This window comes from Lithobates pipiens, unplaced genomic scaffold (genome assembly GCF_037356315.1).
Source record: "Lithobates pipiens isolate NorthernLeopardFrog02 unplaced genomic scaffold, aLitPip1_a1.2 Scaffold_28, whole genome shotgun sequence".
NCBI classification, from domain to species: domain Eukaryota; kingdom Metazoa; phylum Chordata; class Amphibia; order Anura; family Ranidae; genus Lithobates; species Lithobates pipiens.
Window position 1 is genome coordinate 117,897,302 of NW_027507789.1, and position 24,925 is coordinate 117,922,226.

The 24,925-nt window shown below is 47.0% G+C and overlaps 1 protein-coding gene across 1 annotated transcript in view; it reads left to right on the plus strand.

The window, feature by feature from the left end:
* Nucleotides 1–24,925, plus strand: part of UQCC1 (ubiquinol-cytochrome c reductase complex assembly factor 1) — a 357,706-nt gene that overhangs the window by 288,699 nt on the left and 44,082 nt on the right. Inside the window, exon 8 of the mRNA XM_077459564.1 lies at nt 12,870–12,947. Within this exon, the coding sequence (XP_077315690.1) occupies nt 12,870–12,947 (78 nt within the window). The remainder of the gene's footprint in view (nt 1–12,869; nt 12,948–24,925) is intronic.

Consider the following 24,925-nt stretch of genomic DNA (forward strand, 5'->3'; position numbering starts at 1 on the left):
CCAAATTGGGCTCAAAGTGTCAAAAGTTTGTGTGGCCACCATTATTTTCCAGCACTGTCTTAACCCTACAGGGCATGGAGTTCACCAGAGCTTCACAGGTTGCCACTGGAGTCCTTTTCCACTCCTCCATGACAACATCAGGAAGCTGGTGGACATTTAAGAACTGTTAGAGAACTTATGCTCCTCCACCTTCCGTTTGAGAATGCCCCACAGATGCTCAATAGGGTTTAGGTCTGGAGACAGGCTTGGCCCATCCATCACCTTTAACCTCCGTTTATTTAGCAAGGCAGTGGTCATCTTGGAGGTGTGTTTGGGGTCGTTATCATGTTGGAATACTTCCCTGCCGCCCAATCTCCAAATGGGGGGGATCATGCTCTGCTTCAGTATGTCGCAGTACATGTTGGCATTTATTGTTCCCTCAATGAACTGTAGCTCCCCAGTGCCCTCAGCATTCGTGCAGCTTCAGACCATGAAACTCCCACCACCATGCTTGACTATAAGCAAGACACACTTGTCTTTGTACTCCTCACCTGGTTGCCGCGACACACACTTAACACCATCTGAACCAAATACATTTATCATGGTCTCATCAGACCACAGGACATGGTTCCAGTAATCCATGCACTTAGTCTGCTTGTCTTCAGCAAACTGTTTGCGGGCTTTCTTGTGCATCATCTTTAGAAGAGGCTTCCTTCTGAGATGACAGCCATACAGACCAATTTGATCTGAGCACTGACAGGCTGATCCCCCCACCCCTTCAACCTCTGCAGCAATGCTGGCAGCACTCATACGTCTATTTTCCAAAGACAACCTCTGGATATGACGCAGAGAACATGCACTCAACTTCATTGGTCAACCATGGTCAGGCTTGTTCTGATGTACAACAAAATGATCCAGCGCACAATCGGCTGACAGAGAAGGCAGTCTCACAACAGGCAGTGGAACGTAAAAATTAATAGTTTATTCAATAGTACATATATGAACAGATCCGGTTGCCAAAGCAAGAAGAGGTAGAGAGATAAAGGGAAATAAATGGCTTACGGTGTCACTAGAGGTCCTTAGAGCAACAGGGCGCTGACGGCATCCAAGTGTGGGGGAAAACCCTAGCAGCAGGGGAGGTGCCAATGGCCCTGCCTCGCTTCAGCCAAATGGGAGACCCGCTCACCGGCGTGTAGAGGACAGTCATATCCTCCAGCTATGGCCGTTGTCTAGCTGCACTGTGTCCAGACCCCATATTACTAACTATGATCCCTTCTTACCCACAGGTGGCCACGTTTTAGCGCTGGTGACATTTGCTATCTAAGGCCTGTTCTGAGTGGAACCTGTCCTGGTCAGTTTCAGGGTCTTGGCAATCTTCTTATAGCCTAGGCCATCTTTATGTAGCGCAACAATTCTTTTTTTTTCAGATCCTCAGTGTTCTTTGCCATGAGGTGCCATGTTGAACTTTCAGTGACCAGTAAGAGATGCAGAGCGATAACACCAAATTTAACACACCTGCTCCCCATTCACACCTGAGACCTTATAACACTAACAAGTCACATGACCTTGGGGAGGGGAAATGGCTAATTGGGCCCAATTTGGACATTTTCACTTAATGGTGTACTCACTTTTGTGAGATACTTTAAGTCCACAATTTCTGATGTCTGTCTGTGAAATTGTGTAGCATATTGTGCAGCTAATTTTACTGTTGGCTAAAACTTCTCTAAGTAAAGAAGTCCGTGTCTCTTACTGCTACTTGAGGCACCATAATAGGACATGGGCTTCGTCCTCCAAAACCCCCTGGTCATACTCCTGAGTACTTAAGGAACTGTAATAGGATGTGGGCCTCATCCTCCAAGACCCCCTGGTCACACTGCTGCCTCCGTCTACTCTTTTGGAGCGTGTAGGCCTGCCTGTAGGTTCTGCTCTGTTTTGATGCCATGCTGTGGGCACTCAGTCTGTTCAGGATCTGTCTTTGGGGTCTTGTAGCATCTCTGGGTATAGGGGCCTATTTATAGTCTCTCTGTAGTGATTGGTAAGTAGTTCGTTTCTAGGACTTTATTTATTCCTCTAATCATTATTTTTCTTTTGAATTGTTCATTATGTCCTTTTATTTGAGATTTTGAGAAGCCAAGTTTTTTTTGTTTTTTTTATTTATTATGTGTAAGGTGCTAAAGTGTTGTTGTAGGGTGCACAACTTATATTGTTGGTTAGTAAGACTTTATAGTGTTATGAGCTAGGGCTGCTCTTTTGTAAGTGGTCTCAGAACAATAATGCCCTCTTAATCACTTTCAGACCGGACCATTTTGCTGGCTTAAGACCAGACCACTTTTTGCGATTCGGCACTGCGTCATTTTAACTGACAATTGCGCAGTCGTGCGACGTGGCTCCCAAACAAAATTGACGTCCTTTTTTTCCCCCCACAAATAGAGCTTTCTTTTGCTGGTATTTGATCACCCCTGCAGTTTTTTATTTTTTGCGCTATAAACAAAAAAGGGCATACATTTTGGGGAAAAAAGCATTATTTTTTGTTTTTTGCTTTAATAAATATCCCTCAAAAATATGTAAAAAAAAAAAAAAAAAATGTTCCTCTGTTTACGTATTCATCATATTTTTGGTAAAAAAAAATGCAATAAACGATTATTGATTGGTTTGCACAAAATTTAGAGTGTTTACAAAATAGGGGAGTTTTATGGCATTTTTATTACTAATTTTCTTTTTACTAGTAATGGCGGCGATCATGATTTTTTTTTTTTGTGTGACTGCGACATTGTGTCGGACATTTTTGACACATTTGGGACTATTGTCATTTATACAACAATCAGTGCTATAAAAATGCACTGATTCCTGTGTAAATGACACTGGCAGTGAATGGGTTAACCAGGGGATCGCAATGTAGGGGTTAAGTGTGTCCTAGGGGCGTGTTACTAACTGTGGGGGGCGTGGCTGTGTGTTAGTGAGCACTGATCTCTGTTCCAATCACAGGGAGCAGAGATCAGTGTCACTTGTTGCTAGGCAGAACAGGGAGATGCCGTTCAGCCTCCCTGTGAGACGATTGCGGGTATCCCCGTGGCGATCGGGAGCCGCGACTGGACTCACGGGGGTCCCGACCGGCACGCGATGGCACAGCGGCAATTTGAAATGGCTGTACCTGTACACCAATTCGCCTGCCCGTGCCATTCTGCCGACATACATTGTCGTGCGCTGGTCGGGAAGTGGTTAAAGAGGTGCTCCGGCCGTGTTTTTTTTTTTTTTTTTCTTAAAGTCAGCAGCTACAAACATAAAGATAAAAACACCAACGTGTCAGAAAAAGTTGGGGAAAAAAGGATCACCCCCTCGTGTCAATATTTTGTTAAACAGCCTTTTGCTTTAATTACCAACCCCCATCAACTCATTCTCTGCAGCTATTACCTTTTGTACCACCCCCTCCCTTTAGAATGTAAGCTCTACGAGCAGGGCCTTCCCGTACCCTTTGTATTGAACTGTACTGTAATTGTGTTGTCCCCCCTATACATTGTAAAGCGCTGTGCAAACTGTTAGCGCTATATAAACCGTGTATAATAATAATTATAGCCTTTAGGGCTCATTCCCATGGGGCGGATCTGCTGCCATAGAGTCCGCCTCTGTCCATCAGCCCAGCGGGAGATCTATCCATTCACCTTTTTCTCCTTCAACCAGGAGCTGTGTGCTTTATGTCATTGTCATGTTGGAAAGAAGGTAAACCATCGACCACTTTCTGACAGAGGGCAGCAGATTCTCTTCAGGAATGTGACAGTATTTTGCCCCATCCATTTTTCCTTCTATTCTTACAAGTGCTCCAGTCCCTGCTGCAGATAAACACCCCCATAATAGGATATTACCACCTCCATGCTTTACTGTAGGAATGGTGTTATTTGGATGGATTTCCACCAGACATATCGGTTGGTGTTGAGGCCAAGTAATTAAATTTTAGTTTAATCTGACCATAACACCTTTTTTCATGTGGCCTCAGAATCTTCGAGGTCTGTTTTGGCAAAGCTCAGTCGTGACTGCATGTGGCCTTTTTTGGAGGATTGGCTTTTTCTTGAAACCCTTCAATGACCACTCTTTGTCATAAATTTCTGCAACTGCTGTAGGCCTTTTGGTAGCTTCTCTGACCAGTTTTCTCCTGGCTCTTTCATCCAGTTTGGAGCAGCAGATCCTAATCCTGCAAGGGTCTGTGTTGTACCAAATACCCGCCACTTCTTAATGATGCACCATGCTCACACGACTGCACAATTGTCAGATGAAGCGACGCAGTGCCGAATCGCAAAAAGTGCTCTGGTCAGGAAGGGGGTAAAATCTTCCAGGGCTGAAGCGGTTAACTAGATGCATGGCGAGATCTTTTTTTAAGTATTAATTTTTTGTCACAATATTTTGGAAAATTAAGAAAAAAAATTTTCACAATTTTTTTTTTACATACTGTCACTAGTGCAGTACAGCGTTCTCCTATAACTAGTGTGGTGGTGATCAGGGACACTGATGACTGTATGTAAAAAAAACATTCACTGGTATAAGCAACCATTTTTACTGAATGAAACTGATTCATTCAGTGTGTATTGTCGTGAATAGCTGTGATTGCCCCCCCCCCGCTTATCACGTGTTAGAGATGGACTGTGATTGGCCCTCTCTGTACCATGTGATTACTGTGACCAATTGCAGCTAGCAACACAATTGTATACAATGAATTGCATGAGTCAAAGCCATTCATTGTTTACAATTGTCATGCGATCTGCTTAGATTGGTCATAGCAATCACATGGTAATTGCAGCAGACTGGTACACTGATCAGTCATCATCTGTGTTCAACAGACACAGCCAGTGACAGATCACTCTGCAGCACGGCCCGTGGACCGCACACGAGGCGCGTTATGGGAGGACGTCATATGTTGTCCATCCGGAACAGTGAATGTCCTGCCCAGCCATCATTTGACAATGGGCTAGGCGGGAAGTGGTTAACTGAAACCCCCTGAGGAAGACTATTAAATCCCATGGTCGAAATGCATAGGGGTATAATGTCTCAGGCTATGTAATTTATACTGTAGGGACCTTAATTCAAACTACCATTTCAATGGATTGAAAGTATTATGTATATGTATTTTCCTGCACTAAATTTTTTCCGCACTATTGTACACCAGAGCTTGTATTTTAATTAATTTTTTGTACTTTAATGTCATTTAACAAGTGATTTTAATAAAAATAGTTATTTGACTTTTACAAAGTGATTGTCCTTTCTTGCTGCCAGAAAATCAATATCAGCTCCCCCCAGCATCCCCACTTAAGAACTTGCCTAAGTCTTCTCTTCTCTCGATCCAGCACTGTACCATCTGCAGCAGCTTTTCTCCCCTCTTCCTGGTCTTGGAGACTTTGCTGATATCAGCGGGATCCATTGGCTCATGCTGCTGTCAGTCAAATCCTGTGATGAAGGGATAGGGCTGAGCCACACTGTGTCTATAGACGCACACAGCTTAACGTGGGAGTGAGCCTGTACAAGTGCCCTCATAACAAGCGGCTTGCTATGGGAGCACTTGAAGAGGAGGAACGGAGAGCGCCAATGGGGGACCCTCAGAAGAGGAGGTTCAGGGCCACTCTGTGCACAGAGCAGATACGTATATAATGTTTTTTATTGTAGGAATAAAAATTACATTTGCAACCGCTTAAGGAAGTCAAAGTGAAGTCAGAGTTCCAGATTTACCGACTTGTTCCATTCCAGTGTATTAGAAAATCTTTAGGCTAGAGTGTAATGCCTCATACACACGATCAAACAATCCGGTGGAAAAGTCCGGCGGACAATCCGCCCGTGTGTAGGCTCCGGCGGACTTTTTTTTTTACCCAAAAGTCCGGCGGACTAAAAGTATTTTTGCACTCCAATCTGTCCGCCGGACTCGCATTTCGGTGGACAGTACTGTGTGTCAGTCCGCCGTACTTTTGAAATGAACGGACTCGCCCACACACGCGGAGGAAAGTCCGCTCATTTTGAGCGCGGCTCCAGGTAGCCGGGGCCAGCAAAGGAGGCGTCGCTGGCCCCGTCACCTGGTATGAACGAAAAATCGGCGTGGGGATCCCCCCTAGGTCCATATCCGACCCTTATCCGAGCACGCTACCCGGCCAAGAAAGGGGGTGGGGACAAGCGAGCGGCACCCCCCCTCCTGACGAGGAAAGGGGGTGGGGACGAGAAGACCCCCGAAGACGGAAGAAGACCCCCGGAGCTGTGCAATAAACTATTTTAACCCTTGTGTGTTGTGTTTTTTTTTTTTTACTTTTTTCACAATTGAATGGGTAGGGGTACCCCATACTCATTCACATAAAGTGGGGGGCCGGGATCCGGGGGATCCCTTATTAAAGGGGGCTCACGGATTCCGATAAGCCCCCCGCCCACAGACCCCGACAACCAATGGCCAGGGTTGTCGGGAAGAGGCCCTTGTCCTCATTAACATAGGGACAAGGTGCTTTGAAGTGGGGGGGCCGCGCGGCCCCCCCTTCCCCAAGGCACCCCCCATGTTGAGGGCACGCGGCCTGGTACGGCTCAGGAGGGGGGGTGCCGCTCGCTCATCCCCACCCCCTTTCCTGGCCGGCCGGGTAGCGTGCTCGGATAAGGGCCTGATATGGACCTAGGGGGGACCCCCCACGCCGATTTTTCGGCGTAGGGATTCCCCTTTAAATTCATACCAGGGGGCCAGCGAAGGAGGCGTCGCTGGCCCCGGCTACCTGGAGCCGCGCTCAAAATGAGCGGACTTTCCTCCGTGTGTGTGTGGGCGAGTCCGTTCATTTCAAAAGTACGGCGGATAGTCCGGCGGACTTAGTACGCTGTATTAGTCCGCCGCAAAGGTACCCTGTGTGGGCAGGTAGCTCGTTCGGAAAGTCCGGCGGAAAGTCTGCTACATGTGTACGTGGCATTAGTATAACAGGCAGGCAAGCAAGAGTAGTCAGCAGTATTGGCCTACACATGTTTTCTTTAAGATTTCGTTTGAGGTCCAATAACTGTGACATTGATTTAATGCCAGTGTCAGTGTTATGTATGGTTTGTTATTTATTCCTCTAGAGAATGCAAAGTAGTCTATGCTGGGAATGTCATTGCAGCAGAGGGATTTGGCCACAAAATGGCGGCTTTCTTTGTGTTTACATATGTAAACCTCACTACTTGAATAGAAAATGTAGTACTTAAGGAATCCCATGGTAATATAACATTAAAGGCAAAATATGATGTCAACTGAAAACTCAAGCAAAGTGCTTTTGGAACAGGGCATAATTGTCTTGGCTTTCACACTGAAATGACTAAGTATCTTTTTACCATCACTTTGACAGAATGGCCTAGAGTTTAATGTCACAGTTCCAGCTAAAAATCTTTTATTTTTATTTTATTTTTATTTTTTTTTATATTTTCCTTGGGGGTGGAAGGAATACTGAGTTACTGAAGAAATAGATTATCCATGTAATGTACTAGGCTAAATAGCATTTGCCAAAATAACCTTATATATTAAAGTGGTGCAGCTTTCTGATGATTAAGAAAATGTAATTAGGAGCTGTTCTAATTTAATAAAAAATGTTTGTATATGCTGATCTCACTTTTGCAGGCCAGCGCATCCAGCAACTCTGTGTTCTGGCTGGTGTCACTGACAGTCAGCAGGTTGACCCCATTCCAAGTATGGGTTTTTTTTTATAGTCAGGCATATTACTGAGAGGACCAGGGACATAGAAATAAATATTTACCTAAACCATGGCAAACAGTGCATGGCCTCGATATAGGTAAGTTCTAAGATGAGTTTATTTAAAGTGGACCTGTTATAGCAGGCAGAATGCTGCACAGTAAGCAGGAAAGATAATTATGTGCTTGGGTTTTTTACTGGTTTATTTTATTTTTGAAAGTGTTTTTTTTTCTTTCTCTTTTTCAATGGTTTCTATAATTTTTTTTTTTACAAAAGAATAAACTAAGACATATACGAGATATTCCAGAGAGGTATATAAATGTACAACATAATGGTACATTTCAATAGTTCAGATAAATGAAAGCAGAAAGTCCCTGACATGAAAATCTTACAAAATTTAGGTAAACATAGAATGGGTCTTTTCACATGAGAAGTTATGGCTTCCTGAGGGAATTTGAGGAATATTAAGAGACAACGGTAGGAAATATAATCCATCCCTCTAAAAACGATCCTTCGTGTGCTGGAATTATCCAAAAGTAATAGTCAGTAAGTAGCTTGTAAAAACCATTCTAACCCAACTAAGAAAGAAGAGGGGAAGCGAGGGGTAAATGGGATAAGATGCCCAACCAAAATCCCTTGCTCCCCACTTACCAGCCAACATACACGAAGATGAACATTGCAAGTAGCTCAGCCAAGGATCCCAAAAGTTTTCCAATTTGGTGTGTTTATCCCAAAGGATGCTAACCAATTTTTCATGTGGTAGATCCACATAAGTTTACACGTTAATATTGCCATGTGCAAAATGTGTTTGTTTTTGTTTTGTTTTTTTAAAGAATCAATCAAACTTTAGAAAAAAAGTTAAAGTATATATTTTATGAGAAAGAGTTGCTTAACATGGTATTATAGATTTGGCTTAAAAAACTAAAAACAAACATGTTATACTTACCTGATCTGTGCAATGTTTTTGCACAGAGCAGCCTAGATCCTCCTATTCTCAGGTCCCCCACTGGTGCTCCTGGCTCTTCTCCCTTCACCAGTGCCCCCAATAGCAAGCTCCTTGCTGCCCTGCTCACTGTCATTGACAGCAGTGGGAGCTCCCGCTGCTGTCTCAACCAATGAGGAGAGGGGGTTCCGGGACAGCCAATGCTCTCATGCACATTTCTGGATGGAAAGGGGGCTCAGGTCAGTATTAGAGGAGGCTGTGGGGGGAGCAGCACACAGAAGGTTTTTTATCTTCATGCATAGAATGAAGGGAAAGGGGGGAGGGGCGTTTCTAACCCCCCCCCCCCCTTCCCTCGTGGGATTGCGGCAGCAGAGTTTTCGGGTATTCCATTAACTTAGAAATTGCAGGAAGGTGTGCTATTGGTCACCTCCCCTTGTATAGTTTGAGAAAAGTGAGGGAAGGTGCTCTATTAGTCACCTTTTCCTAGGTAGGGCAGGTTACCTAATATCCAGGCAGTTTGGAAAAAGAGCGGGAACATTTTTAAATAAAAAGGGGTTCCGAGCCCCTGAGGTTCAGTGGCCCTAGTAAGCATAGTAAGCACAAGCTTTGGTGTCCCTCCCCTATCCGTCGTGGCTAATTACAATGTGGCAGTATCACCTTTAAGGGGGACAGTTTTTTGAGCCTAAGTTTTTTACAAACTAGGTCTTTTAAAGTTTATATTATCTAAGTTATTTCCAGTTGAAGAATGTATTGATGTTTTGGGTGATTTTACCCCCATTGGTATGTATTGCAGCTCGAGCCGTAGTGGCTGAGCTGATGGCAGGTGTTTAAAAGAAAATTTACAGCTATTTATTTATTAATTTATTGTTAAAGCCAATGATAATAAAGGCTGCAGCAATACTTATCCAACAATAAAGGTGTGTGGTGTTTTCCTTTCCGTGTTAAATTCTGCTGTCCCATGCATGAAGGTAAAAAAAAAAACCTATACAACCACTTTAAACCCTTCTTAGCTATATATAGCTATATAGCTATATATATATATATATATATATATATATATATATATATATATATATATATACATATACATATACATATACATATATGAGAAAAAGAACCCAAACATTGCATGGGATAGTGCCACCAATGGTTGTAATAACGTCTTTGAAGAACAAAGACTAAAGAGTATTCTGTCTTCGCCAAGCACTCCCACAAATAAGTAGGCTTCAGTCTTAATTTTGCAGAATAAACTTAGACTATATCCCTCACATTTTCCTGACTGGTGATAGAGCATGTGCAGACTGATTATAACAGCAAAGTACCAAATCACTGGGAAGAAGTGAGGTTTTTGGTGGAATTGTAACAGACCGTAGCTAAGTCTAGTAGCAACCAGGCAGAGGTCAGCTGACGGTAGAAAAGAAATTCAAAAGAGATGTTGTATTCATAATCTGGAAGATAGCAGGAATCATGATTCAAGGCATAGAACATACCTTAATGCAAAAATAGTTGGGCTATTCCTTTAAATATTTATAACCCAATATACCAATATAAATTATAACATGCACATGATTGTACAAAATTTATTTTCAGACCTCATTAAACATAAATTACACCAAAAATTGATAAATACCGTAAATCAATAAATGCACTATCACTTTAAATATATATGATCAAAAAATCACAAAGTGCACATGATAACTCAACAATTCATATCATAATACACTGAAGATAAATAAGATCCATATAAAAAAAAAAAACATAATAATGAATAACCCAATAGTGGCAATAAATAGTTTTAATTATGAAAGTTCATGCCATAAATAATTGATCCCAAAAAATCCACCAAAATGATAATGTGAACAAAATCTTGTAATCTAGTGTGACTCCCAGTGCTTCCACATGTCAGTGAACACAGGCGTCTTACCAGAAAAGATGGACCTCTAAATAATAGGGCATATATGATACCTGATCACTGCTCTCCAATAAAAACCCACTCTTGGTCTCATATTCCTTTAAATTTTACCACCATGGGAAGAGAAGAAAGGAGCCTACATCGTGTATTCACCACTTAAAATGACACTAAAGGTTCGGGTTTTGAAAAAAAAAACACATGCTTTTCAACACTGTGCAGCTCGTTTTGCACAGAGTGGCCCCGATCCTGCTCTTCTGGGGCCCCTCGCGGATCCTAGGGGAAGCGCTCTCCCAGGGGGTTACCTTGAAGGCATGCTCCCGAGTCCAGCATTTGGCGTCTATAGAGGCTGAATGCAGGACTTGGCCCTGCCCCCGCTGCACGCGTCATTGTATTTGATTGACAGCAGCAGGAGCCAATGGCTGCGCTACTATCAATCTATCCGATCAAGAGCCGAGAATCCTGGGCAGAGACAGCGTGTCCCCGTGGGACAAGTTCAGGGGTTCAGGTAAGTAAAATGGGGGAGCTGGGAGGCCAGTCACTGACAGAAAACGCAAACCTATACAACCCCTTTAAGTTATCTCATTTATTGAATACAAAGGGGTACTCACAAGATTAAGGATAAAAACAGGCTAAATACAGCATTGCTGCTCTCAGAGTAGTAGGACCTGGTATTGTCACAAATTAACCACTTGCTTACTGGGCACTTAAACCCCCCTCAGTCCCAGACCAATTTTCAGCTTTCAGTGCTGATGCACTTTGAATGACAATTGCGCGGGCATACAACACTGTACCCAAATGAAATTTTTATCATTTTTTTCCCACAAATAGAGCTTTCTTTTGGTGGTATTTAGTTACAGCTCGGAGTTTTATTTTTTGCTAAACAAACAAAAAAAGATGCAAAAAAAAAAAAAAATCATGTTTTAATAGTTTGTTATAAAATTTTGCAAACGGGTCATTTTTCTCCTTCATTGAAGTGCGCTGATTAGGCGGCACTGATGGCTGCATTGGTGGGCACTGATGGGCTGCATTGGTGGGCACTGATGGGCTGCACTGGTGGGCACTGATGGGCTGCACTGGTGGGCACTGATAGGCATAGTTAAGGCGGCACTAATAGGCACAGATAAGGCGGCACTGATGGGCAAAGATGGGCACAGATAAGATGGCATGGATGGGTGGCACGGATAAGTGGCACGGATGGGTGGCACGGATGGGCACTGATAGGTACCACTGATAGATGGGACTGATGGGCACTGATAGGTGGCTCTGATGGGCGGCACTGCTGGGCACTGATGGGCGGCACTGCTGGGCACTGATGGGCGGCACTGCTGGGCACTGATGGGCGGCACTGGGTCGCAGCACCTTTGAGGCAGATTGTGGGCACTGTGGGTGCCACTGTTGGTGGCACTGCTGGATGGCACTGTGGGTGGCATTGTGGGTGGCACTGTAGGTGGCACTGTGGGCACTATGGGCACTGATGGGGGGCACTTACTTTTATTCAGGATGGCACGGCAGTGGGCAGGTGGGCACTGGCAGAGGGCAGGTGGTCAGCTGTATTGCTGGCCGTGATCGGGACTGATGTCCCGATCACGGCCGCCGGTGATCGGCTTTTTTTTTCTCTCCTCGCGCTGTCAGCGCGAGGAGGAATAATAGCCGATTACCGGCTCCGTTCTATCACATGATCAGCTGTCATTGGCTGACAGCTGATCACGTGATAAGGGGTCGGGATCGACCCCTTGCACGGATCGGTGATCAGGCGAGTCTCACGGACTCGCCGATCACAGAGCGCGCCGCGCGCGCCCCTCAGGGGGCGCGCAGGCCGCTCGTATCCGGGACGACGTCAATAGACGTCGTCCCGGAAATGTAGGTCCGCGCTGATGCCGTCATTTGGCAATAGCGCGGATCTGTAGTGGTTAAACTTTTCACATACCTTAAAGGTTCAGGAGTAACTGACTTGGACACCCTTCCACCAAAATAAATAAAAAGTACATTTGGTGGCGTTTTGAATTACGTCCTCCGTTAACATGTACCTGCCTGGGTAGAAGAGAAAAACTCTAGCCCCTTGCTTAGCCAAAGAATCAGAAATATCTTGAGTTTTGGTTACCCAGCAATTGCTTATACAACTGTATTAAAGGGGAAACCTATATGGTCTTTTACTCAGCTTCCCTGGGAAGTCATTTCTAAGTTACATGCCTTTGTAGGCAAAAGGTGACAAGGATATGTCATCTAGTAGTGCCCTTTACAGTTTCACCTGGCACCTGAGACTTTCTTGCCTTTTTCTGAGATTATAAACAATATATGGTATTTTTTTCTGGATTACAATTTTTTTTTAAATTCAGATTCAATTTATTTCTTTTTGTGTTTGTGTCTTTCAGATAGATGCAGCGCAAATGAAGAAAACTATGAGAGCTTTAACTGAAATATTTTATGCTTCGATATTTGGATATGATGAGGTAAGCAACAATCAACCACAGTAAGGATGGCCAACCATTATACAATTACTTTGTTCAATTTCCTTTAGATTTACCTTAAAATATGCAGTGCAAGGGCCTGCCTGATTGTATACAAATTGAGAGTTTTTAGGATTGACTGCATATTATATGGTTTGGGTAAATCTAAAGGGAAAATGTACAAGAAAATTGTATAATGTATGGCCAGCCTAAGAGCGACCAGTTATTGTTTTTTTTTTTTTTTTTATACAAGCTAATGTCCCTACCACACTGTGCACAAGGGTCAGTTTTGGGTGGAAGCAAATTAACCTTCTAGTATGTTTTTGGATTGTAGGAGGGAACCAAAGAGCTCAGAGAAAACTCACTGAAACACATGGAGAACATACAGAAAACCGCATAGAAAAATATAAGAAATGGAGGCTACAGGGGAATTGTCACTTGCAAAATATAATTATTCTTACCAGAACACCATATATAGCCATAATTACATAAAAAAAATATAAAACAAAGCATGTAATATGTATTTCTCTTATATTCACCGACCGACACAGCTCCTCTCATAACCATTGGTTTGTTATGCCCTATTACTAGGAGATACTAGGCATTCGTTGTAATACAACACTCAGAACTCTTAGTTCCACCCAGGGGTTGGTCCCTGGGTAACAACCCTCCACCCTGCCATGCAGTCATCCGTTTTATTTTGCTTAGTGAAGGAGAAGGACCTAGGAACCCTGCTGGCTCATCGGTCCGTGCTTTTTTTGTGCAGAAGTGTGACTTTTTGCGCAAGTTGATTGATCCTGTTATCTACTATCAACAGCCGACTGGGTGACAGGCTGGATACCCTTATCCTTGTAGTCTCCCCAGTCCGGCCATCAAGTGTGTGCAGGCCGCCGCTACGCAGGCCACGACGAAACCTCAGCTCCAGAGGTGGACAGTGAGCTTTTATGCTCCGGGGCATACATATGACCGAGCTACTGATGTCTGCGTCACAGTATGCCAGGCCAGCAGCCACCCTGTACTGATTAGTGAGTGGGTCTGTGATGGAATGTCTCCCAGCTCTTCAGGACTGGTAAGTACAGCTCTCCCTCTCATCTCTCCCCTGTCCCTACCCTTCCCTCTGGGGGGATGCTGCATGTGGCTGCTGAGTGGTGTGTGTGTGTCTATGCAGAGGCTCTCCGGAGGGACTCTCACCTGGGGGGGGGGGGCTGCGCTGGCTAGCGGTGTCCTGGGTCCTGTTGCTCATGCCCCTGGGAGGTGTCTGTGAGGTTTTGCTGATGTCCTGTACAGCGCTGTGTTCACTGCCATCGTGTATTCCCTGAACCTCATGGAACTGGTTCAGTGGCCATTTTAGGTGTAGGCAAGGGCAGCATGATCTCCTGGGCTTCAGAAGCCATTTTCCTGGTGATCTCCTATACAGGACACCGGTGGCCACTTTCTTGAAGCCTGAGCACGTTTTTCAGTGTTCTCTAGCGGCAGCATGTGCTCCTGTGCTCTCAGAGACATTTTCCCTGTGTTTTATGTCTTTGTACTGGACGCTGGGCGGCCATTTTATTGAAGCCTAAGCACACAATCACCTAAAAGCCCTCAATCACTTTGTAAAAGTGCAGAGGTTCAGAATGCAATCCGTTCGCTCAGTAGTTGCTGCACTCCATCAAGGGGACTCCCTGGCATCCTTAGACATCCAGGATGGGTACCTGCACGTACCCATATGCCTTTCGGCATCAAAGTTTCTGCGATTTGCAGTCGGGGAAGCCCATTACCAGTTTGTGGCTCTTCCTTTTGGTCTGGCATCAGCCCCCTGAGTCTTTACCAAGGTATTGGCTCCAGTTTTGGCGTTGCTGCCGCAGCGTGGGATCGCGATCATGAAATACCTAGACGATCTCCTCCTGAGGGCATCTACCGCCTCAGAATTAGAGGAGGATGTGGCGATCACCATGCAGACCCTGCAAGAATTTGGGTGGCTGTTGAATCTAAAGAAGTCGGTGATTGTGCCAACCCAGCGTCTGGAGTACTTAAGCTTGCTGCTGGACTCCATGGAAGCGAGAGTTTTTCTCCCTTCAGACAAACTGCAGACTCTCAGATCCGTGGTAAAACTGCTTCTGAACCGCAAGTGCTAGTTGCTCCGCTTTTGCATGCGAGTCCTGGGACTCATGGTAGCCTCCTTCGTGGCAGTACCTTATACCCAGTTCCACACCAGAGTCCTGCAGAAGGAGGTTTTGACAAAGTGGGATAAATCTCGGTTGTCTCTGGATCGACAGATCCAGGTGAGCCAGTCAGTCAGAGACTCACTGATCTGGTGGCTGAGGTCCCCGGTGATTCAGTCCAGGAAATCATTCCTACCTCCTGAAGTGGACCACAACGGACGCCAGCCTATCCGGCTGGGGTGGAGTGATGGGGGTTCAGTCGGCTTAGGGCCTCTGGTCGATGGAAGAATCCAAGTTGCCGATCAATCTGCTCGAATTGAGAGTGATCAGGCTGTGCCTCTCCACATGGTCGATGAGAATTCAGGGGCATCCGATCAGGATCCAGTCAGACAACGCCACAGCTGTGGCATACGTCAATCACCAAGGAGAACAAAAAGGCCTCCCATTTCAATCGGAAGGTGCCAAGATTCGTGTCCAGGACAAGAGATCCATGGGCAGACGCGTTAGAAGCGCTGGTAGCTCCATGGGATCAGTGCCAGCTGATCTACGCCTTTCCTCCACTGAAACTGTTACCATGTCTGATTCGCAGAGTGGAAGCCGAGGGATCCCAGTAATACTGGTTGCCCCAGATTGGCTCCAGCATCCTTGGTACGCAGACCTAGTGAGCCTGGTGGCAGACGCTCCCTGGCAACTGCCGTTGCGAGAGGACCTTCTGTCTCAAGGTCCGATTCTCCATCCTGCTTTACCATCGCTGGCTTTAATGGCATGGCTATTGAGAGCCAGGTGTTGAGGACCCGGGGTCTGTCGGACTCGGTGATCCCAACTATGCTGAGAGCACAAGTTTTGCAGGCGGCCGTATAGTTGCAATTGAATATGCAATATATTCCTTTTTTCGTGGTTTTTCGATAAAAACACAGTACCGTTAAGTTAATGCGCTGTTGCATTACATTCCACAGTTTTTTGGTGGGTAAAGTTTCACTAGTTCCCACTTGTCACGGTGGATGAAGTTTTTATGCTGTTTTCCCACCCCTCATTTGGCACTGCTTGGGGACATCTCAATGGTTATGAGAGGAGCTGTGTCGGCCGGTGAATATAAGAGAAAATAGGATTTTTTTGTACTCACCGTAAAATCCTTTTCTCTGTAATTCACCGACTGGCACAGCACCCACCCCTCCTTTTTCTCTTTACATTATACTGCTTGTTGACGTACTGGTGACTGCATGGCAGCAGTGTTGCCAACCCCCCGAAGTGAAATTTACTGGCAGGATGCCAAAATTTACAAACGGCACCAATTTTTTACTGGCAAAAACCCATTAAATTTACTGACCGAGCCGCATTTTTTACTGGCACTGCTAAAAAGTACCTAAAATTTCAGTTTTCAGTGCTAAACAGTACAAATATCGATATTTAAATTATAACCATATAACTAGTGCTATTAGCAATGTGTTCAAGCTAAACAAAAGTCAAAAAACATATTTCTCCATTTACATGAAGGTCTGGTTACTATAACCCAGCCAGCACAGAGTTCCCCCTTACATCAGAGTCTGCAGGGTTCCCCCTTACAGTGAAAGGGAACTCTTATGTAAAGGGGAATGCTGCAGTTCATGACTTGTGGGTAGAACTCTGATGTAAGGGGGGCTCTGTTGACCAGAGACCACATTATATCAGAGTCCACTGCATTCCCTTTACATCAGAGTTCCCACTTGCATCAGGGTCTGCAGCATTGCCCTTGCACTGAAAGGATGGAATACTGCAGACTCTTATATAAAGGGGAATGGCAGGAACTATGATGTGGGGGGGACTCTGGTGACTAGAGACCACCTTCCACATAGTGAATACACTAAGGTAAGGGGGGAGGGGGTTACTAATATAGGGGGGGGCTTCATATCAGTGCCCCCTTACATTATTTTATTTACTCCCTCCTTACATCAGCAACCCGCCCCCACTCAGACTGGCCTTGCAGCGCTGTCACTGACCTCCTCTCAGGTGCATCGTGCAGGACTCGGACGTCTCCAGGTTGGCGACTCTGGGTTTTATACTATCCATCCCGGCAGTGTTCCTACTCTTGACTCTTCTCCAGACTGACACAGGAGCTGTACAGAGGCTGCGGACATGACACAGGAGCTGGACAGGGGCTGCGGACAAGACACAGGAGCTGGACAGGGGCTGCGGACGTGACACAGGAGCTGGACAGATGCTGCGGACATGACGCAGGAGCTGGACAGATGCTGCGGACATGACGCAGGAGGTGGACAGAAGCTGCGGACATGACGCAGGAGGTGGACAGAAGCTGCGGACATGACGCAGGAGGTGGACAGAAGCTGCGGACATGACGCAGGAGGTGGACAGAAGCTGCGGACATGACGCAGGAGGTGGACAGAAGCTGCGGACATGACGCAGGAGGTGGACAGAAGCTGCGGACATGACGCAGGAGGTGGACAGAAGCTGCGGACATGACGCAGGAGGTGGACAGAAGCTGCGGACATGACGCAGGAGGTGGACAGAAGCTGCGGACATGACGCAGGAGGTGGACAGAAGCTGCGGACATGACGCAGGAGGTGGACAGAAGCTGCGGACATGACGCAGGAGGTGGACAGAAGCTGCGGACATGACGCAGGAGGTGGACAGAAGCTGCGGACATGACGCAGGAGGGGGACAGAAGCTGCGGACATGACGCAGGAGGTGGACAGAAGCTGCGGACATGACGCAGGAGGTGGACAGAAGCTGCGGACATGACGCAGGAGGGGGACAGAAGCTGCGGACATGACGCAGGAGGTGGACAGAAGCTGCGGACATGACGCAGGAGGGGGACAGGAGCTGCGAACATGACACAGGAGGTGGACAGAAGCTGCGGACATGGTAGTTTCCGCCTCTGATCCCTTCGTATCACTCTTCACATCAGTATCTTACTATCCTTCTGTGCCCATTTCACCCCTCCAGTCTTCAGGCACATCAGTGTGACAGTGTCCTCCTGTGCCCCTTTCACCTCTCCATAGTGCAGTACATCTGCATCAGTGTCCTCTGTCCCCTGTTCCCTTCACGGCTTCACCACCAGTTCACCCCCAGTCCTCTTCTACCATCTTTTTTACCTACCTCAGTCAGGCTCGCACTGACTCACATGTGTGACTGACTGTTTTGTCCATCCTGTTCTCATCACGTCTTCCACCCTCTGCAGCAGGCATGCCCAGTGTCATTACCAGGAGCTCCTTGTGTCACAATCCGCCTGTCCCATTCTGAAGCCCTACACGCTGTATTGGAGGATCCCCCACGCCGAGGGCCGCTACTTTCCATTTAAGAATGGAGCCAGGCGGCGTCATTGCCTTACTGCGCATGCGCCGCCCAGCCGAGTGTGTACGAGACTTCCCGAGCCTGGCCGGCTTCAGAGCGGCGCATGCGCAGTTGAATGGTCGGCTCGCGGACATCTTTTTTATGGGCACCGTTGCCCATAACGGACATTTACGGGCACCCCGAAAATGGGCTTAAATTTACGGGCTGCCCATAAATCTACGGGCGGTTGGCAACACTGCATGGCAGGGTGGAGGGTTGTTGCCCAGGGACCGCCCCCTGGGCAGAACGAAGAGTTCCAAGTGTTGTATTACAAATAATGCCTAGTATCTCCTAATAATAGGGCATAACAGCCCAATGGTTATGAGAGGAGCTGTGTCGGTCGTGAATTACAGAGAAAATGATTTTACGGTGAGTACAAAAAAATCCTATTATTGTTTATCATATGTTAAAGTTAGGAGATGCTGGGTACAGTGATTCTGTTGTTATCCAACGGAAGGATGTTTCTAAGCCAGTAAAAATTATAATTGGTGGTTATAAATAGTCATCGGATCTGTAGTATTTTTTTTTTTTTTTTTTTATTATTCCAACCATTGGAGAACATGAACATTTAACCTTTTTTTTAAATGACACAGGCTTATTAAGGTACATTGATAATACAACAGAAATTGTGATGCTGTGAAGAAGGCAAATGGGTGGGTAGACTTTGTTCTTGTAAGTAAAATTTGGGAAATATAGTTGTTCATTGTGCAGACACTTTTTTTTTTTTTCCTTTCCTGTTCCTGTAGTGGCACTGTAAGGTCAGGCTGAGTCTTAGATTCTGACCTGCTTAAACATCTGTGATCACAGCATAAACTTTGTAATAGCAATAAAAACAGTAGTTATTATTGACAATCCAAAGTAAGCTTACCTGAAAAATCCCTTTTCGCCCAGGTCCACACTGACAGCGGGATTTAAATCGTGTGAGCTCCGCTAAACTCGCACTAATTCATACCCGCATGTCAGCCCGACTTCGGAAGCGATTTCAGAGACATCTGTGAGGGTTCATGCACAGATGTCTATACAAATCGCACCCCGAAGAAGCCAAAAGTAGTACAGAGACTACTTTTGGGAATCGGTGTGGCACCGCAAAAGTTGGCGTCGCACAGGTTCGGACGGTGCCATTGCCAGCAATAGCTGTTGATTTGGCATGCAATATGACATGTCAAGGCGCATCAATGTAAACCTAGGCTTCATGTTGTGAGTGCTGCCTGTCTGCTGGCCATCTCTTTCTATAACTTCCTGGCTTCCCTGCATGCTTTGCAGCTTCTCCTCTGCTGTTTACGTTTGATGTTTAACCACTTGCCCCCTGAAAGGTTTACCACCCTTAATGACCAGGCCATTTTTTGCACGGCACTGCATTACTTTAATTGACAATTGCATGGTCATGCAATGCTGTACCAAAATAAAATGTATGTTTTTCTTTCCCCACAAATAGAGCTTTCTTTTGGTGCCATTTTATCACCTCTGCAAAAAATGTGTACCAAAAAAATGGCGCCTTGTGGGGATGAGAACATATAAACAACAGCTGCTAAAGAGAACAAATCACTGGAACGATGCAAAATTATAAAATAAAGAATAAGATGCTATACAAAAAAAAAGGCACAAAGAAAACACTGCATCAATCGCAAATGTGCACATTAATGAAAAAATAAGCAAGCATAAGGTCCATAAGTGAATAAATCCTAACACCAAAACAGAATACTCAGAGATAAAACTTCTAGATCTTCCACAAACGAGTGCTCAGTATAAAGATGGCCACTCACCAGAGCTGTTTCACCTCTTATTACAGGATGGTCAAACACTTTGGGAACACCAGATTGGTTCCACTAATGGCATGAATCCACTCCAGTGGCCACTCAGCAAGAAACTAAAATGTAAAAAATGACTCCACTGGAGACACAGATAAGTCTCATAGTGCAGCCATTTCTCTTATAGTCACCGACCGACACAGTTCCTCTCTGTAACTAAATGGGTTTGGTAGCCTGCCATCAGGAGAACTAGGCAAAATTTTAACACAATACACAGAACTTTCAGTCCCACCCCGGGGGGTGGACCCTGTGCTAACAACCCCCCCTGCTGCCCCAGCAGACTCAGTTTTATTTTGCCTAATGAAGGAGAATGACCTAGGACCCCTGTGGGCCTTTTGGTCCATTTTATTTTTGATGCTTTTGCGCAAGATGAAAGATCCTGGGATCTTCTATCAACTGCCGACTGGGTGACAGGCTGGTTGAGTTATGCTTGTAGTCTCCCCAGTCTGGCCATCGAGCATGTGCAGGTCGCAGCTAAGGCTCGGCAGGCCACGACATACCTCAGCTCCAGAGGTATTCGGTGAGCTTCAATGCTCCGGGGTATACATATGACCGGGCTACTGATGTCTGGATCACAGTATACCGGGCGAGCAGACACCCTGTAACTGCGCAGGAGTGGGTCTGTGATGGAATGTCTCCCAGCTCTTCAAGACTGGTAAGTACGGCTCTCCCTCCTCGGAGGGTTGAGCAGCTGGGCATTCCCTGGGAGGTCGATTCGGGGGCCACCTCACCTCCTCTTCTCTCCCACGTCTCTATATTCCCTCCTTCTCCCCCCCGGGGGGGGGGGGGGCGGCTGCATGCGCTGCGGGCGGTGTGTGTATAGGGTTAGCTGGGTCTCTCACCTGTGGGGGGTTCTGTGCGGCTAGCAATGGTCCTGGTCCCTGTGTGGGGGGGTCCCAAAAGGTGTCTGTGGGGGGTATTCTTGCTGGTTTAAGGCAGCGCTGTTTGATGATTTTTCCTGTCACTGCATGGCGCTGTCCGACAGCCATTTTGACTGTGGGCAAAGCAGGTTCCCCTTGTGAGCCTCGGCTGCCATTTTCTAGAAGATTTTCCTATTGGTTGCATTAGCGGCCATTTTTTAGAAGCCCGATCGCTTTTTTCACCGCAGTTCTCTTGTGACAGCATTACATGTGCTCTCACATGCTGTTTCCACTGTGTATACAGGATGCTGGATGGCCATTTCCTGAACGCTGGTGCAAGCTCTGCAGATCGTTTCACCGCTATTTTCTACAGCTGCTGCGGGCACAGTTTACTCACTCTGCACTTGGGTAACCTCCTGGGGACTACAGGCACAGCTAGTGACCATCACAGAACACCCCAGGTTGGGGAGTCTGGCGCTAGGAACCCCCCTCCCCCCCCCCCCCCAGGCAGCGACAGCAGCAGAAGGGTGGGACCTTCACTGTCCTAAGTCCCCTTGCAGGTGGCAGACAGGGTAGGGTCAGCATGGCTTCAGAAACTGGTGTTTCTTCCCCCGAAATCCAGGCTATTGCAACCGGGTCACCTGCGGATAGCGCTGTGCCCATGGACACCCTGACGGCGGTCCTTAACTCTTTTGTTGCTAAAATAGAGGCGGTGTGTGGAAGGAGAGGTGCGCGTAAAAGGCCCCTACCCACCCCCCATCCTCTGGGGAGAGCTCTGATGCAGACTTGGGCCCTGCTGCGGCTGGTGACCCCTGCTCTGACCTATCAGACGAGGCTGACCAGGACCATTCGGACAGTGAGGATGATTCCCCATCCGGGCGCAACAAAGCGCTTGTTAGAGCACTTATCACAGCTGTGCGTGATATCCTGAAGATCCTGGAGCCAGCGGATCCCTCTGCTGATGTATCGGTCCCTTTTGGGTCCCGCAAGCCAGCACGTTCACCTAAGGTGTTCCTGTATTTGACTTATTTTGACAAGTTCATCTACAAGGAATGGGGTCGGTCGCAAAGGACCTTTTTGGTCCCCAAAAACATGGCGATGCGTTACCCCTTTGAGGAAAGCCTTCTCAAGGTCGGGGACCCCCCAGTATCTAGGTTAAATAAAGTAACCACGATCCCGGTTGAGGGGACTCCTGCATTCAAGGATTCCACAGATAGGAAGGCCGAGGCGGTGGCTCGTTCCTTGTTTACGGTTGTGGGGTCAGCCGTGCGACCAGTACTGGCATCCGCACTGGTGCTGCAGACACTGACTGAGTGGGCAAAACTTTTGCACCACGAATTGGGAGTGCAAAACACCTCCCCTGTCTGCGTGGAACTAGCAGACCAACTAGTACAAGGCCTTAAGTACGTTTGTGACACGGCCCTGGATACTCTCCCTCTGTTATCCAGGGCTTCAGTGTCAGCTGTAGTGCTGAGGTGCCTGATTTGGCTAAAATGCTGGTCTGCTGACCAGATATCCAAGAAAGCCCTGACGGATCTTCCCTTCCTTGGTGACCGGCTCTTTGTAGCTTCATTGGATGACATTATTAAAAATGCCATGGATGGTAAGAGTACACTATTCCCACAGGCCAGGAAAGGCTAAGGAGCCACGCCTCAGGTAAGGGCCCTCCTTTTCCCCTCACAAGCGGCTTTTTCGTCCGCCCGGTGCTTCGACAAAACGTTCCCAGCCCGACAGGATGTCCACGGACGGTCAAAAGCATCCCTGGAACTGCAAGCCTAACAAGCCTGCGAACAAAAGTGCTACTGCATGAAGGTTTGCCCCCACCCACATATCGGGTGGGGGGGTTGCCTTCAGAGTTTGCAGCCCGGTGGACCTCCCGGTTATCCGACCAATGGGTCTGCGACCTGATTTCCACAGGCTACAAGATAGAGTTTCTCTCTTGGCTGCCGAACAGATTCTTCCCCTCCAGCATACCCGCATCCCCGGTTCGCCGGGAGGCCCTGTTAGGGGCGGTAAGGGACTTGCTGAATCAGGGGGTGATTGTACCAGTTCCGGAATCGGAACGCTTCCAGGGGTTCTACTCAAATCTGTTTGTGGTTCCCAAGAAGAAAGGGATACGTCCAATCTTGGACTTAAAAGCCCTCAATCACTTTGTAAAAGTGCAGAGGTTCAGAATGGAATCAGTTTGCTCTGTAGTCGCTGCACTCCATCAAGGGGACTCCCTGGCGTCCTTGGACATCCAGGATGCATACCTGCACATACCCATATGCCTTCGGCATCATAAATTTCTGCATTTGGCAGTCGGGGAAGCCCATTACCAGTTTGTGGCTCTTCCCATTGGCCTGGCATCAGCCCCCCGAGTCTTTACCAAAGTACTGGCTCCAGTATTGGTGTGGCTGCGACAACGCAGGATCGCGATCGTGAGTTACCTAGACGATCTCCTCCTGAGAGCATCTTCCGCCTCAGAATTGGAGGAGGATAAGGCGATCACCATGCAGACTCTTTGAGAATTTGGGTGGCTGTTGAACCTAAAGAAGTCGGTGGTTGTATCGACCCAGCGTCTGGAGTATCTGGGTTTACTATTGGACTCCAGGGAAGCGAGGGTCTTTCTCCCCTCAGACAAATTGCAGACTCTCAGATCTGCTGTCAAACTACTGATGAACTACACGTGGTCGTCGCTCTGCTTTTGCATGCGAGTACTGGGGCTCATGGTAGCCTCCTTCGAGGCAGTACCTTATGCCCAGCTCCACACCAGAGTCCTGCAGAAGGAGATTTTGACAAAATGGGACAAATCTCTGTTGTCTCTGGATCAACAGGTCCAGGTGAGCCAGCCAGTCAGGGACTCTCTGATCTGGTGGTTGAGGTCCCTGGTGATTCAGTCTGGAAAATCCTTCCTTCCTCTGAAATGGACGGTGGTCACTACGGACGCCAGTCTATCAGGCTGGGGTGGAGTAATGGGGATTCAGTCGGCTCAGGGCCTCTGGTCGACGGACGAATCCAAGTTGCCGATCAATCTGCTCGAATTGAGAGCTATCAGGCTGTGCCTCCACACATGGTTGACGCGTCTTCAAGGCCGTCCAACCAGGATACAGTCAGACAACGCCACGGCTGTGGCGTAGATAAATCACCAAGGGGGGACAAGAAGCTCAACCGCTGCTCGGGAGGTCGCTCACATACTTCGGTGGGCAGAGCGACATGTTCCGGCCCTGTCAGCCATTTACATCCCGGGGGTGGAAAATTGTCAGGCGGACTATCTGAGTCGACAGATGCTGGACCCAGGAGAATAGGCATTGCAATTGAGTTTTTTTCCTGGTTTTTCGATGAAAACGCAGTACTGTTTGTTAATGCACTGTTGCATTTACTTGCGCATAAAGTTTGCGGGGTTGGGGATCTCTCCTGTTGATATTACCTGGTTATATGGCGGTGTGTTTTTCCGTACACTGCTGTTTTTTGTGGGTTTAGTTTCACTAGTTCCCATTTGCCATGGTGAATTAAGTTTTAATGCTGTTTTTTTCCCACCCCTCGCTTGACACTGCTTGGGGACGTCCCAATGGCTAAGAGAGGAGCTGTGTCGGTCGGTGAATATAAGAGAAAATAGGATTTTTGTACTCACCGTAAAATCCTTTTCTCTGTAATTCACCGACCGACACAGCACCCACCCCCCCCCCCCTTTTCTTTACGTTATACTGCTTGTTGACGTACTGAGTCTGCTGGGGCAGCAGGGAGGGTTGTTAGCACAGGGTCTGCCCCCCGGGGCGGGGCTGAAAGTTCTGTGTATTGTATTACAATTTTGCCTAGTTCTCCTGATGGCAGGCTAACAAACCCATTTAGTTACAGAGAGG